This window comes from Cucurbita moschata, unplaced genomic scaffold, assembly GCF_002738365.1.
Source record: "Cucurbita moschata cultivar Rifu unplaced genomic scaffold, Cmos_1.0 Cmo_Scf00001, whole genome shotgun sequence".
Taxonomy (NCBI): Eukaryota; Viridiplantae; Streptophyta; class Magnoliopsida; order Cucurbitales; family Cucurbitaceae; genus Cucurbita; species Cucurbita moschata.
Window position 1 is genome coordinate 1,201,550 of NW_019268517.1, and position 14,611 is coordinate 1,216,160.

At 34.2% G+C, this 14,611-nt stretch overlaps 1 protein-coding gene across 2 annotated transcripts; it reads left to right on the plus strand.

Moving 5' to 3' along the window:
• The first annotated feature begins 423 nt into the window (after positions 1 to 423).
• Positions 424 to 11,812, plus strand: LOC111452215 (alpha-mannosidase I MNS4). 2 transcript variants are annotated; one of them, XM_023092825.1, is made up of 18 exons: positions 636 to 658; positions 1,014 to 1,077; positions 1,196 to 1,315; positions 1,428 to 1,520; positions 2,240 to 2,326; positions 3,218 to 3,308; positions 3,747 to 3,802; positions 4,124 to 4,196; positions 5,279 to 5,388; positions 7,869 to 7,919; positions 8,651 to 8,739; positions 8,841 to 8,922; positions 9,033 to 9,146; positions 9,708 to 9,787; positions 10,298 to 10,433; positions 10,527 to 10,597; positions 10,687 to 10,927; positions 11,223 to 11,812. In XM_023092825.1, exons 3-18 carry the CDS (start codon positions 1,205 to 1,207, stop codon positions 11,445 to 11,447), a joined length of 1,710 nt encoding a protein of 569 aa, XP_022948593.1. In that variant the 5' UTR covers positions 636 to 658; positions 1,014 to 1,077; positions 1,196 to 1,204; the 3' UTR covers positions 11,448 to 11,812. The 2 variants fall into 2 exon arrangements, with proteins under 2 accessions (XP_022948586.1, XP_022948593.1); XM_023092818.1 differs by lacking the exon at positions 1,014 to 1,077 and having other exon boundaries at positions 424 to 658.
• Positions 11,813 to 14,611: the final 2,799 nt, after the last annotated feature.

Sequence of the window (14,611 nt, forward strand, 5' to 3'; positions counted from 1 at the left end):
TATAATTTTATAAAACTAAAAATATTACCCATTCACAACGCTACTCGACCAAACAATAGAGGATTAAGTTGTGAACTTTATTCATATTACCCTCGAATCAAGTTGAACGAAAAGATTTATCAAACTCTATCCAACTAGTCCATATCCTAATTTAATTTCTATGTTTAAAGTATGGAGTGAAGCTTTAAAAACAAAAAAAATTTAGAGTTTTCTAACAAATATTATTAGTTAAGAAATATAAAATTCGTGAAGAAAAATGAGGATATAACGAGAAAACATGAATTTTTAAAATAAAAAAACTAAATAATTATGTAATGAAACTGTTAAATATTTATTAAGACGGGTTGGTGTATCAAATATCCTCTCGAGATTTGAGATTTTGGAGCACAGAAAATGCATTTAAATTAAGAAAATAAATAAATAAATAAATAAAACAGAAGACGAAAGAAGAAGAAGAAGAAGAAGAACCACAGTGATTTTCAGGGCGTCTCCGCACCGGAAGGAAAAACCACGGCGAGAGACTCTAATGGAAGCTCCTTCAACTCGGCTCCCTATCTTCTTTATCTTTCTTTTACTCTCAGTTTCATCTCCCATTTTCATTCAAAAATCTCTAGCTGATGGCGTCACTCCCGACGAAGCCAAACAGCTCAGAGATGAGGTTGGTATTACTTCCCCTTTTTTCCTCTATCATCAATTGCGTACCAGAATTCATTAAGGACTCTCAACCAATTAATCTTTCCTCAATTTCGGCACCGTTTAAGCCATACCTATTCTCAATCTCTCATTTGGTAAGCTCGTCAGGTGGGCTACATTGCTTGGTTATTGAAATGCTGAACTTTTTTTCTAATTTAATTCACTTTTTGGGATCAGTAATCTTAGGATATCTGAAAGAATTTGTTCTTGTAATAAATCTCCAATATACGTTTGAACTGCCGCCATTTTCTTTAAACAATATTTTGTTATACGGGTCATCTTTATCGAGTTGATATTTTTACGCATTCTTGTTAAATTAGCATTGGAGGATCAAACTTCTTACAAGAAGGATAGGGATGCGGGATCTGGAATTAGTGATATCATGTAATTATTTGATTTCTTGAAATATTCTGTTATAGTTTCGTTTGTTTATGATCTGCCTCTATTTCGCTACTTTTAATTTATTTTAGATTTTTATAAGCAAGATATACTCGCCATGTAGGTACGTGAAATGTTTTATCATGCTTTCAATGGATACATGAAGCATGCTTTTCCTCTCGACGAATTAAGACCTCTATCGTGTGAAGGAGAAGATTCACTTGGTGGTTATGCTTTGACTTTGGTAAGCTAATTCCTTCTGTTAAATGTCATACATCTAAATAATAGGTTAACTGATTTAGTGATATCATATTGGAACAATGATGATGCTGTTTCCCTCATTTTTATTGTCATAGATTGATTCATTGGATACACTGGCCCTGCTTGGTGATCGGGAACAATTTGCTGCATCTGTTGAATGGATTGGTAAAAATCTTCGGTTCGATATAGTGAGTAATGTACATTTTTGTGGGGGTTGCTTTCGTGATTAGCTATTCAGGCTTCAAATCTGTCTAATTATTTTTGACAGGACCATTATCTGAATATATATATATTTATCTTATTAGATATTAGATATTAAAAATTAAAAATTTCTCTTTCTGTCACCTTCAGTTATGTGATGAATTTACATGTTGTGGAACTTCTTCAGCATGTGGTTTTATAGAACCGAGATCTTTTGGTCTTCGAGTCTTAGTCCATGACCTCTACTTTAGGCATTTGAATTAGTTTCTTTTTGGATGTAATTTCCGATAGAGACTATACCATCTTAGTATCAGATAGCTACCCATGTCAAAATTCTGGTGTTCCAACTTAAAACAGTTGAGAGAGATGCAAGTGGTTGGTGACTAAAAGGAACCTCAACAAAAGTTCTTGGAAGAGGGATCCCTTATGGTATAGGCTTTGTTTCTTGAAAGAGAGTTGGAGGATAACCAGCCACTACGAATTGTCACTTGTGTATTTACTAACAAATTTTACGATCATTTTATGATTTCCTGATTGATGAATACAATAGCATTGGCTACTTAATAGTTCCTAAGTGATGGGGTATTATATTATGTGTTTGTAACATTTTATGTATTACTCAATTAGAAGATCATTTCAGTTTTATACCATTGTAATTCTATAGTTATCTATTTCTTCAACTAGAACCTTTCTGTTGTAATTACAGAATAAAACAGTATCTATCTTTGAGACGACAATTCGAGTTCTTGGAGGTTTACTTTCAGCTCATCTTATTGCAAGTGACCACACTACGGTATTGACTTTTTTTATTTTATCTGTGTTGTCTTTCAATTAAAATCATGATGAAATCGACAAAATCGAGGTTCTATATTCATAGTCAATTAAAATCTTATTTTCATGAATAGTGTACCTATGATTGTGAAAGTATTATTCAAAAGTCATTTCTGAAGTCTCAACAAAGTTGAGACACTGAATTGAGAAGTGACAAACACGTTGACTAAGGTAAATCACAGACTGAGTGCAAGCCTTTGAACTGTTTTTTTGAAATTTTTTCTCCTGAAAATTAGACTTTGTAAGAAGAATGGTGTTGTGGTCTGTAAATGTTACGGTTATTGTGTACTTGAAAAATCATTACTCACAAGCACATGATTTTCATAGGAAGAAGATATATATTTGTATTGGAAAACTAGTCACCCATGAGAACAGATTAAAGGAAACTTGTTGTAAACAACTTTTAATAAACAGTTAAACAAACTTTTTTCACCAAATTTTTGTTCTAAAAAACAAAATATGTTTTTGAAATTGCTTCTAATAGCCATAAGATATGAGAATTATTTTTTATGCGGGACAGTCAATAGGTAAATATTTACATGCCACTCTTGGTGTGGTCAATTCTGCTTGTTTGATATGCAGTGAGACTGTGCGGTCCTGTTGTTAGGTTAACTGTTTGTATAGCAACAGAATTAGAACATTACAGACCAAATTCTTCACAAAAGTTTTGTTAGTCAACTTTTCTTCGCCATGGTGATGATAGTATATTCTCAAATTTCGTATGCCTAATGCAGTGCAATATTTGTTGTAGCTAGTTTATCCATTGTTGCCATGTGTGTAGTACAACCTACGTTTTTTGGGTGGTGGTTTGATTTTTAAATGAGCATCTGATTGACTCCTTCCCTCCCTATAGGGTATGAAAGTTGCATCCTATGAGAATCAACTGCTTGACTTAGCAGAGGATCTGGCTCGAAGATTACTGCCTGCATTTGACACTCCTACAGGTTGGCTGCTGAACTATTCTGTTGTAGTGTAGTGTTATGCTCTGCAAATTTTCCATACTGAAATTTGATAAAAATTTCTCCCCTTTTCCTTGTACTAAACAAAATGATTTCAAATTATCTAGGCATAGGAAATCACTTATGCTCATCTAATCTTGACTGAATCATCATTTTTGGCACTTCTAGTTCTACCTTAGCGCATCCTTTTCACTTTTATTTTCTGATACATTAATTACCTATAGGCTTAAGTTTGTTATGGTAGAATATGGAATGGGGTTGTAGGGCATTTTACTCTAAATCTGATGTTTTTTGGGTTTCATTATTCAAGAAACAAAACAGATTTTCCAAGCCACTACTTCCGTGAAACTTAGCCAAAAAGCACTTTTTGGGCTATGCCAGTGTTGGCTATTTAATGACAGTCTATTGCATCATATTTTGCAGGAATTCCATTTGGATCAGTTAACCTATTGTATGGAGTTGATGAACATGAAAGCAAGGTAAAACTTCTCAGCCTTATACACATGATGTCTAATGATCAACTAGAAGAGCATGCTATCCATCTAGGTTTTGACAAAGAATTCACGCAGCTTGAAGATAGTTTCTTCTGCCCTTACAATAGTACACACGAGGACTGTAAGAACTAGATTATCAATTGCGACATGCAGTAACCTCGTATAATTTCCAAGGACCGTTTCTGGTTATGCATATGATAACCATGAAGTAATGAAGATAACTAGTAACTATTTAGTAGCTTAGTTGTGAATTCCATCTTTCATCTTATTGAAGTTCTAATACAGGTTTTGTATTGTTTCTCTCAGATAACGTCAACAGCCGGTGGTGGGACCTTAACTTTGGAATTTGGTGTTCTTAGCCGTTTGACGGATGATCCAAGTGAGTGTTGTGACCTTAACTTGAAGTGCGTTCTTTTGTCTTGACCCTTGATTGTTTCCAAGATAACCCAATTTGTGGCTGCATATTTTTTTCTATTTACACTTCTGCATCTTACTACGGATTCTTAAAGCTCTTAATTCACTAGTTTTTGGGGCTTGGAGCTTTTGGGGCTTGGAGCTTTTGGGGTAAGGGAAGTGGTGCTGATCGCTGAAAGGCAATCTACTCCTTCCAGCAAACCTTGGTTGCTTTTATACATATTTTTTTGGGTATTTGTGCTGTTTACTGTTAAATTGACTCAATTAACACCAGCGGGTCCATGCTACCATACTTTTTGGGTAGAAGTTACCTATCATGAGTTGGTATCTCTCTTGAGTTTTTTTGGAATTAAAATAAAAGATTATTTATCTCCTATAGTATTCTCATTAATCTCCTATAGTACTGTCAGATTCACCTAAGTGTCTAGAATATTATTTATGGTAGTAATATCAAAATAGATGTAAGAACACCATGCAAGCCACCCAACCAATTCGAGAGGGCCAGTTATTCTCTCTAACTCTAGTTCCTTAAAAATACAAATAATTCTCTGCTCAAGTTCTTATTCCTACACATACCTAGCCCAAAATCTTACCAATTGTCATACTTATAGTGTCCCTTTTTCTCCTCCTAGAGGACACATTTGCAATTGGATGCCTAACATTGTGTTCATGAATTGCTCCAATGAAGGATGGCTACAAATTTTTATATTTACGTTGACTCATATTTTTTCGTTCTTATTTCAAGAGAAATCAATCCGGAGAACTTGAGTAAAACTGACTCCACTGAACAAGTTTGTAATAATTTGAATTATTTGTCGTAGTAAAATGCATAAGTATCCTTGAACTCTGCAATTTTTTTTGATGATGAAACTTAATTCCATTCTTTCTTAGCCTCTCAGTCTTGTTGCTCAATACTCGGTTGGTATCTGTAGACATGTATCATATATGGCAATTTTAGAAAGTTGGTTGACTATCGTCTAAACTCCAAAAATGTAGTGAACTTGGTCCATAAGATTTCACACATTTTCATTTGCCATCGGAATGCAGTTTTTGAACAAGTAACAAAGAACGCAGTACGTGGACTGTGGGCACGCCGTTCAAAGCTTAACTTAGTTGGTGCACATATTAATGTTTTTACAGGTGAATGGACACAGAAGGTAACATTCATGTCAATGAAAATGAACAATACATGCATTACATATTCATTTTGTTGATACCCATAGTTGCAATTTGCAAACAACAAGATTTTTTTCAGTTCTCATTGCTCTTTCCCTGGCATGAGTATCAGAAACAATTAGATTGGCGGAAAGTTTATGATAATTGAAAATTTATTTCCTGATCTTACTGATTCTTCAATCTAATCATACTTTTAATTGGTCATCACTGATTAGACCTTTCATGGTAAACGTAGTGTAATTTGAAGCAGATGCTTTGATGGACTTATATTGGGAAAAAAACGCTTGGTTGAATTCCATCATATCCCTTCAATGAAGAATTATGGTTGGAATGAAAATGATAATCTTTTAAGAGAAATCTCAAGATTGGGAGGAAATTCCGGCACATTCCTTTTCCATTTTGGATAAACATTTTTGCAATTATTCAGAACCTGTAATTAATATTTCTTAGAGTAGTTTTTTAAGCTATTTGAGTCGGGATATATGCCCCCTTTTTGAATTTTTATAAATACAACACAAGAAAAACATTTTCTTTGTTGCCAAGAATAGAGTGCGTACGTTTTTATTTTGATGGGGGGTGGATTTCTATTCTCTTTAGTCGGAGGAACCTATTCTTTTTCATACTCTCCCTCTTTTTAAAATACCGGTGTCAATGATAAAAACCTAGAAAAAGTTACCAGGGACTTCATGTGGGAGGGGATTGAGGAGTGGTGGGTTGCACCCTATAGGTTGGGAGGTGGTTTCACAGCCCTTGAAGGCAAGTGGGTCGAGTATTGACAACCTGAGACTTCCAAATGATGCTTGTTTGGCAAACTGGTTGTGGTATCTCTTTCAGGAATCTCGGGCTTTGTGGCAATGGATCATTGTGAGCACGCTTGGTGCTTGCCCTTTAGAGTGGGTCTCTGGTAGTAGGATTTTGATATCTTTTAGAAATCCCTATGAGGCTATCTCTTCAGTTTTTCCTCTCTTCCAGTTCATGAAATGCCCCATTGGGAATGGCTCGGATAGTTACTTTTGGGAGGGATTTTGGGTGGTGGAGGTTCTCTTTGCATATTTTTCCTCCATTTGTACCATCTTTCTGATTAGATGTTGCATTCAGTGGCCTTTATTCTCTCGTCCTCTTGGGAGTCTCTGTCCTTCAATTTGGAGTTTCTTTGTTCTCTTACTAGTAGGGAGGCATTAGAGGTGTCTTGACTTTTCTTTTAAGAAATTCTCATATCAGTTGGGGTAGGAGGGATCTTCATTTGTGGACTCCTTGTCCTTCCCAAGACTTTTTGTCTAGCTCTCTTTTCCAGCTCGAGTGTTCCCTCAGACCCTGCTGGCTCCATTCTTTTTCCTCATTTTGGAAGATTAAGATTACTGAGAAGGTTAAGTTTTCCAGAAAGGTCTTACATGAGAGAGTTAATACTATAGGCTGTGTGCAGAGGCATTCTTCCTTCTTTTGGGGGGTTGCAGTGGGGTTCCCTTTGTATAGGAGTGTCAAAAGACTTTGATCATACCCTTTGGAGCTGCCAGTTTTGCTTTTGGTTTGGTCTCATTTCTTGGGGGCTTTTGGTGTGTCTTCAGCTTGGAATAAGAATTCTAGGGCTATGATTGAGAAGGTTATGCTTTCTCCCCCTTTAGGGAGAAGGAAAATTTCTGGGGCAACTTCTTTCCTGTTGTATGGGAGTTTTTAGAGGGGGCTGAGCATTCTATGGAGGAGTTGACTGAAGTCATTATGTTTAATACCTCAATTTGGACCTTGGTGACTGAAGTCTTTTGAAATTATCAATTAGGTCTTATTCTTGTTTATTGGAGCCCTCTTTTAGTTCTTTAGGTACCATTGTATAAGAAAAAAGCTCGGTTTCTTATCAAGAAAAAAAAAAAAAAAAAAAAAAATCTTTTTTCTTCCCTTTTTGATGATACATTTTCTTCAGCATTTCTTATGAAATTAATTTAGCGAAGCTTTGTTTGTTTACAATTATTACTATATATCACATTTTGTTTGGAATGAAGACATTAGCTATGGTTTTAGTCTGGTTAAGAAAAATACTCAGGTAGATATGTTACCAAGGATACAAATATATTGGGCGTTTCTTGATGCCATTCTTAAATGAAAGGGCTGTGAGAGATAGAGGATGTAGAATACTGTTACTTTTATATGAAACTTTAATAGTTTTTTGAAATGGCAATATGAGACGCAATGCCACATAGAAGTCAGATTATAGGCGTTGTACTTAGAAAAAACCATTGTAGTTTGGAAGATAGGTCTATGAGTAAGGAGGAAATTGAGGGTTTAGTGCTATTCTTAACTTCTAGAAGCTCGGGTCTGAACTATCTAGAAATATTCATATTTCTTTTATTCAAGTCCCTTCGGTATGTATGGGGAAGATGTCTGATCCTCCCTCTTGTTTACTGCTTTCAGATCTAATGAAAAGCATGTTATCCTAAAAACAATCCACTCTTCATATCTTGTCTCGCAGGATGCAGGTATTGGTACGAGCATTGATTCCTTCTATGAGTATTTACTGAAGGTTGGTAACTACCTAACGTGGAAATAAATGTACCATAGTTGTTACTGGTATGTAATGTTGTTATCTCAAGGAAAACTTTCTTTTGGCCATGCTCATGTTGAAATAGAAATTTTATCTATGTGATCCGAGAATCATAGACGAGGGGATTTGAGATCACTCAAGATGGTTTTGACTTCAAGCTCTTATCACTCAAGATCTAACGCATATACATTATGCTAACTATTGTCCAATACGTGGCCAACAAGTGTTGGATTATCGGACACAGGCATACAAGCCAAACTAAAATGTTTGTGCTTTTTAGTCAATTTCTACACTTCCAATCCAATTATTAATATGCATCAATACTTTGTTTATGCAGTTTGAATTGCATTCTACTTTCATGAGAAGTTTCTTTTGCTTTTATTTTATCAATCTATTATTTTTCCTTTAGCACTGGAACTGGTTCATATTAAATGGACAACACTCGAGGCCTTAAACTTTAGAAAATTGTACTTGATGTCTTTTCTTCCATGCAATTATGGTATAATTGTATTTGAAATCATCCTATGGTATTGTGCCAAATGCTTGATTCTGCTAGTATTCAACAATAAACTCCTTATGCAAGCTCAAATAAATTACTATACAACAATGGCAGTACAAGCCATCAAATTGTCAATACATGCGTTGCTAATCCCAATCTATTACCCCATAATTTTTTCACTAGTCATTTTTTTTGTAATACATGATTTTAGGCTTACCTTTTGTTTGGAGACGAAGAGTACCTATTCATATTTCAAGAAGCATATGGGGCTGCTATGCATTATCTATTTAATGACCCTTGGTAAGCTTATGCATTCTAAGTCTAATGGTGAAGAAAATATGTTCCCTCCTTTCTTTCCTTTTTATTTTTAAAATGAACAATGTTGTAATCCACACATGTAGGTATGTTGAGGTAAATATGGATTCCGCTGCACTCGTCTGGCCATTATTCAACAGTTTGCAGGCATTCTGGCCAGGGCTTCAGGTTTTCGGCTTTCTATTATAGTTACAATAACAACTGCTTATCATGTTTTCTGTAGTTAAATTCTACTTCAAGGAACAAGAGTTAGATAAATTCTTCTGTTGTCTTGAAAGGTTTTGGCAGGGGACATCGACCCTGCAATTCGAACACATACTGCATTCTTTAGTGTCTGGAAGAGATATGGATTTACACCTGAGGGTTTCAATCTTGCTACACTAAGTGTCCAGGTATTTTAGTTTTCAATAATGGATATGAGTCTACTGATGTCTTAAGATCTTCTTGCTGCTAATCCTTTAATTTCTTTGTTTAAATAGTTTGATAAGAAATGTAGACAGTTATTTTTATTTATATTTGTTCTTTAACTGGAAGCATTTTCAAATGAAAGTCATCTATTGAACTACTTTTGCTCCCAAAAATATCATGTCTGGATTGCATTCACAAATGTAGGGAGGATGGACATGTCTTAATTTTGTTAACCCGTCAGCATAGCCTAGTCAATGTCATATCCATATCAAATGTCCGTGACTTTGCTTCTCATATCAGTTTCTTAAGCCTGCATCTACCACCTGTTTGTGTGCATGGGTTCGTGTGTGTGTGTATATATATATGGTCATTAGTAAGCCTTTCAGAACCCTATGATAAACCTAAGATAACCTTTATAACTAACATTTTTCCTAGTCCTGTTTCTGTAGAGTTGTCGTCTAAATACCTATGTATCCGTTATAATTGAGATTTAATTTTTTGTTCTATGTATGACCTTTTATCCAATTCATTATGTATTCTTGCAGCACGGGCAGAAAAGTTATCCACTTCGTCCAGAGTTAATAGAGAGCACTTATTGGCTCTACAAAGCCACGAGGAATCCCAGGTGAGCTGAGCTAGTGTAAAGTGGTCCTGCTAAACTTTAGTAGAAGAAGGAGCGTAGTATTTACATAATGTTCATAAAGTTGTGGGCCTACTAGCTTTCTTTAATCTCTACTTTCATTTCTAGTGGGCGTATAGAAAATTGACTAATCTAATTTCTTTGCTTTTGAAAACATCAAGTTATTCGGTAGGAGAGTGCTTAGTTATTTGTTTTTGAAAGATGAAAAATGCATATTACGAGTGCTTGAAATCTTAAACATCTAGGATACGTCAAGATTGTTGATGTTTGTTTACCTTTCTATGGCACCAACTTTTTTCCTTGATTGAGTGGGGGGAGTGAACTTTATTCATACTGTTCCTTGAATACTCCTTGGAGATGGCGTACAGTAAAATCACTAGGATTTGGTTCGGAATCCAGTAATCTGTTCAATGCTGACAATATTTTTCTTTACTCGGGTGTACAACCTTTCCATCTTCCTAGAAATTGTTACGTACCTGAAATCTTTCTTTATAGATATCTTGATGCCGGACGGGACATGGTCGCCAGTTTGCAATATGGAGCCCGATGCCCATGTGGATATTGTCATATATCAGATGTTGAGTTTCACAAGCAAGAAGATCACATGGAAAGCTTCTTCCTTGCAGAAACGGTGAGGAATCTTCCCCCAATCCAACATAGAAAAAAGGAAAAAGAAACTATTACTTTACTTCTATTACTTTATGTTGAATGTTCGTTGGATTAGGTTAAATACTTGTGGCTTCTTTTTGACTTGGCTGCGGGCCCTGACAACCTTGTGGAAAATGGTCCATACAAGTAAGTTTTAGATTCTGTTTAAGTTTTATGTGTTAATGGAACAACATGCTATATTTTTAAAAGCAACTATGCATGAATTCCTTTTATAGGTATGTTTTTAGCACAGAGGGCCACTTGTTGCCTGCAACCCCTCAAATATCCCTAGTTAGGGAACATTGTTCATATCTTGGGGCTTTCTGTAAAAGTAGAGTGGAATCAGAATCTGATGCGATAAATAATGCAACCAGTGTTGAAGAAGCTAAACATTCATTCTCTGAGGGAACGACTTCAACAGAAACCCCACCAAGCTCTGATTTTGATGAGTTGACATCAACAACTGGGTTGATCAGGGTAATTGTTTCAGTTGCTTTAAGCTTGGTGCATACTGCTCTCTCAATATATTCACACCAGAGCCTCTTTTTCTCACTTAAGTAGATTGGTTTAGAATATTACAAAGAAAACACATTCGCATCTCGTGTCGGATTTCTTATGTGAATGAATACTTATACTCCTTAGAGTTATTTGTTGGTTATACATTTAAAAATGCAAGAGAATTAGTTGAATAGGTAAAAGAAATACCAAGAGGAACTCAAGCCATTGAATTAGGATCTTTTACCAAATAGAATCTTATTGTTGTGTCACGCAGGGGTTCTGTCCAGGACTGACTCATGGGCAGAAGTTTCGTATGATATATATTGGGTCAACATCCACAGACGATGAGTCTGTTACTGAAACGGAAGCTGCCCAACGACATCCGACGGTGGTCGTAACCGATCATAATTCTGGTCATTCGACATCTGATGAAAAAAATGTTGATAATTCTCAGGAGCACAGGGAGGAGGATGTGATGAATGATCCTCATCCCAATTAAGGAAGCAAAGTATTTGATATTTTTGGGATGACTTCAGCCATTGCTCCTTGGATCAGTTCTGTTAAACGTCTCTGGGTTATAACTATTGGAAGCATTGTTAATAGAACTTACAATCAAAAGGATGGAGCGATATTCAGTCGTTATCGGTAGGGTGAAAGAGAGCCTGACAGTCGAAAACCGACATGCGTACGAACAATAGTATTTGTTGTTGAGTTCGTGTAGGAATGAGGCATTAACATTTTGATGACTATGAGCATTGTAACATATGGCCTTGTACTGTAATTTCGTTTACAAAAAGCCAGATTTTGTGTTGTTTGATTATATTGATTTAGGGGGATGGATATATATTGACATTGATTATTTTATCATTTCAAAGGACATAACTTTGAATTAGAAACCTTAATTTATTAATGATGTCGGATTAATTAACTTAATCCACAGACACGCAACAGAATAATTACATTAAACCCAACAGATTTTCTAAGATTCCTACATTAAGTATATAACCTCGTAAATCTCTTCTTCTTTTTTTATTTTTATTTTTATTTTTTTTTTATAATTAACTTAGGATTCGAATCACATTCAGTGCATTCTGCAATTTCAGTAAAAAAAAGAAGATAAAATTAATTTATGAATAATTCCATGAAACAAAAAGTAGAGAGTGCAAGTTAGGGATGTCTTCTGGTCTCCAAATTCATCACCAGAATATTATATTGACAATTTTTTTAAATTTTTTAAATTTTGTTACAAAGTTCAAAAAATATGCTCGTTGCTCCATAAGATTTACTCGAAATTTAATTATAATTAATAATATACATTTTGAATTAGTGGGTTTTGTTTTGTTTTGGTTTCGAGTGCCTCAAACTTTGACATTAAATTGTGGGATTTGTTTGGTAATTTCAATTCGTTTTATTAATAACATTAAAAATGCCATTTTGAAAAGGGGGAAATTGTCAGAAATTGAACACTTCAAATTCTTAACTTTTTTATTTTTATTTTTTAAATCTATGTTATTGGATTGATGAGTCAATTTTGACCCATTTTGTCCTTAAAAATGTTATTTTGGTATTAAATTATCCAATATATATATATATACATATATAGTTGACAAATGTAAAATCCCACGTTGATTGGAGAGAGGAACGAGTACCAGCGAGGACGCTAGACCTTGAAGAGGGTGAATTGTGAGATGTCATATCGGTTGGGAGGAGAACGAAACATTCTTTATAAGGGTGTGAAAATCTTTTCCAGCAGATGCGTTTTAAAAACCTTGAGAAAAATTCCAAGAGGGAAAGCCTAAAGACAACAATATCTATTAGCAGTGGACGTGAACTGTTACAATTGATATCAGAGCCAGACACCGAACGATGTGCCTGCAACAACGCTGACTATTAAAGGGAGAGTGGACACTAAGCGATGTGCCAGCAAGGAAGCTGAGCCCCGAAGGGAGGTGAACACCAAACGGTGTGCCAACTAGAATGTCGGGTCTCAAAGGAGTGTGAATTGTTAAATCCCACATTGATTGGAGAGAAGAACGAGTGTCAGCGAGGACTCTGGGTTCCGAAGGGGGTGGATTGTGAGATCCCACATCGGTTGAGGAAGGAACGAAATATTCTTTATAAAAGTGTAAAAATCTCTTCTTAACTGTAAAAATTTTGAGGAGAAGAGAAAATCATACTTTCAACTAATTGTTTTTAATCAAAATGTGAAAAAGCATTTATTAAAACCCAACAAAATTTGTTGCTTTATCTCTTTTTGGTAATATTTAGAGTACTTTTATTAGTATTAATATTATTATAATTCCCCTTTATTTATTTATTTTTGTAATAAAAAAATAAGAGAGAAAAAAGAAGAGCAGACAAAAAAGAAAAGAAAAAGAAGATTGGTTTAAGGGCAAACATAAACATAATGGTGTTGGGTGCTTTTTCATAACAATCATTATATCATATGTCTCTGTGTTTTGCCTCTTTTTTTCACACCTTTCACTTCAAACCAAACATTTATGGCTTTCCTTTCAACCGCACACGACCCGACTACTTCCTCGTCTTTCCCCGAAACCCTAATTTTTAATATCCAAAATTTGTTCCCGAGATTGATCTTCTGTACGATTTGAATTCGAGCCTATTACATTAGATTGTCTCTCCAAAGATCAAAACGTCATTTTTCATCTCTTAACTAAAACAACCCGTTAGAACTATGATATCCTATTAGAGAAGTTCTCTTATTGAATGATCAAAAGACAAGTGGTTACAGTCATTCGTTAAAGCTATGCATATAGATTAAAAAGTATTATTTTATTTCGTAGGACACGAGTTAAACACATCGAGTGCATAGACATGTGTAACAACTCTACTTTTAATCGAGAGATTTGGTCATTACTAAATGTATGACATGAATATTTGTCAAGACATAATCAAGTAACACCAATTTTTTTTTTTTATTTAAATTAAGGTTGTTATAGATGTTCGAAAGTCAAACATTCCTCAATAGAATGTGGTTCGGAGATGAACCAATGTTGAAGCCTTATTTTTCACAAATATATATATATATATATATTAAATTTTAAAAATTAAATCCATTTTTTTTTAGTGTGGTGCAAATTATTTGGAAGCAACCCATGTGAAGATTCTTTTATTATTTTCCTTTCTATTTAATAATTCCGAATCAATCTCATAAATAACATATAAAAAAATTTACATTATAAAATCTTTAATTAAGAAAATAAAAAATTAACCATATATAAAACACAAAAAGTTTCACAGCAAAATAATAATAATAATAATAATACAAAGTTAAAGAGGTAAAAAGTGAAAAAGTTATTTTCAAAAGCCTTCAAGCTCATAAATGTTAATGGAATTTGTATTTCCAAAAGTAACACAAATTCCAAAGCTAAAATATTTAAAAATATTCTAATTATATATATATATAAAATTAAATTGTACTAATTAGATTAAATTATTCGAATCATCAAATTTTTTAAAGAATAATGCTATATATATATATAAAAATAAATAAATAAAGGATGAAATAAAAAGAAATATACAAAAATTCATATCATATAAGGAACAAAAAAACCCAAAAAAGATTAATAAACATAATTAATAGTATTTTTATCCAATTACATTAATATGAATAACAATAATTAAAAAAAAAAAAAAAAAAAA

Excerpts from the sequence above, each read along its gene's own strand:
- LOC111452215 (XM_023092818.1), top strand. The coding sequence starts at position 527 with ATGGAAGCTCCTTCAACTCGGCTCCCTATCTTCTTTATCTTTCTTTTA. Across the intron at positions 2,327-3,217 it reads TTGCAAGTGACCACACTACG|GGTATGAAAGTTGCATCCTA; the intron begins GTATTGACTTTT and ends CCCTCCCTATAG. Across the intron at positions 8,923-9,032 it reads CATTCTGGCCAGGGCTTCAG|GTTTTGGCAGGGGACATCGA; the intron begins GTTTTCGGCTTT and ends TTGTCTTGAAAG.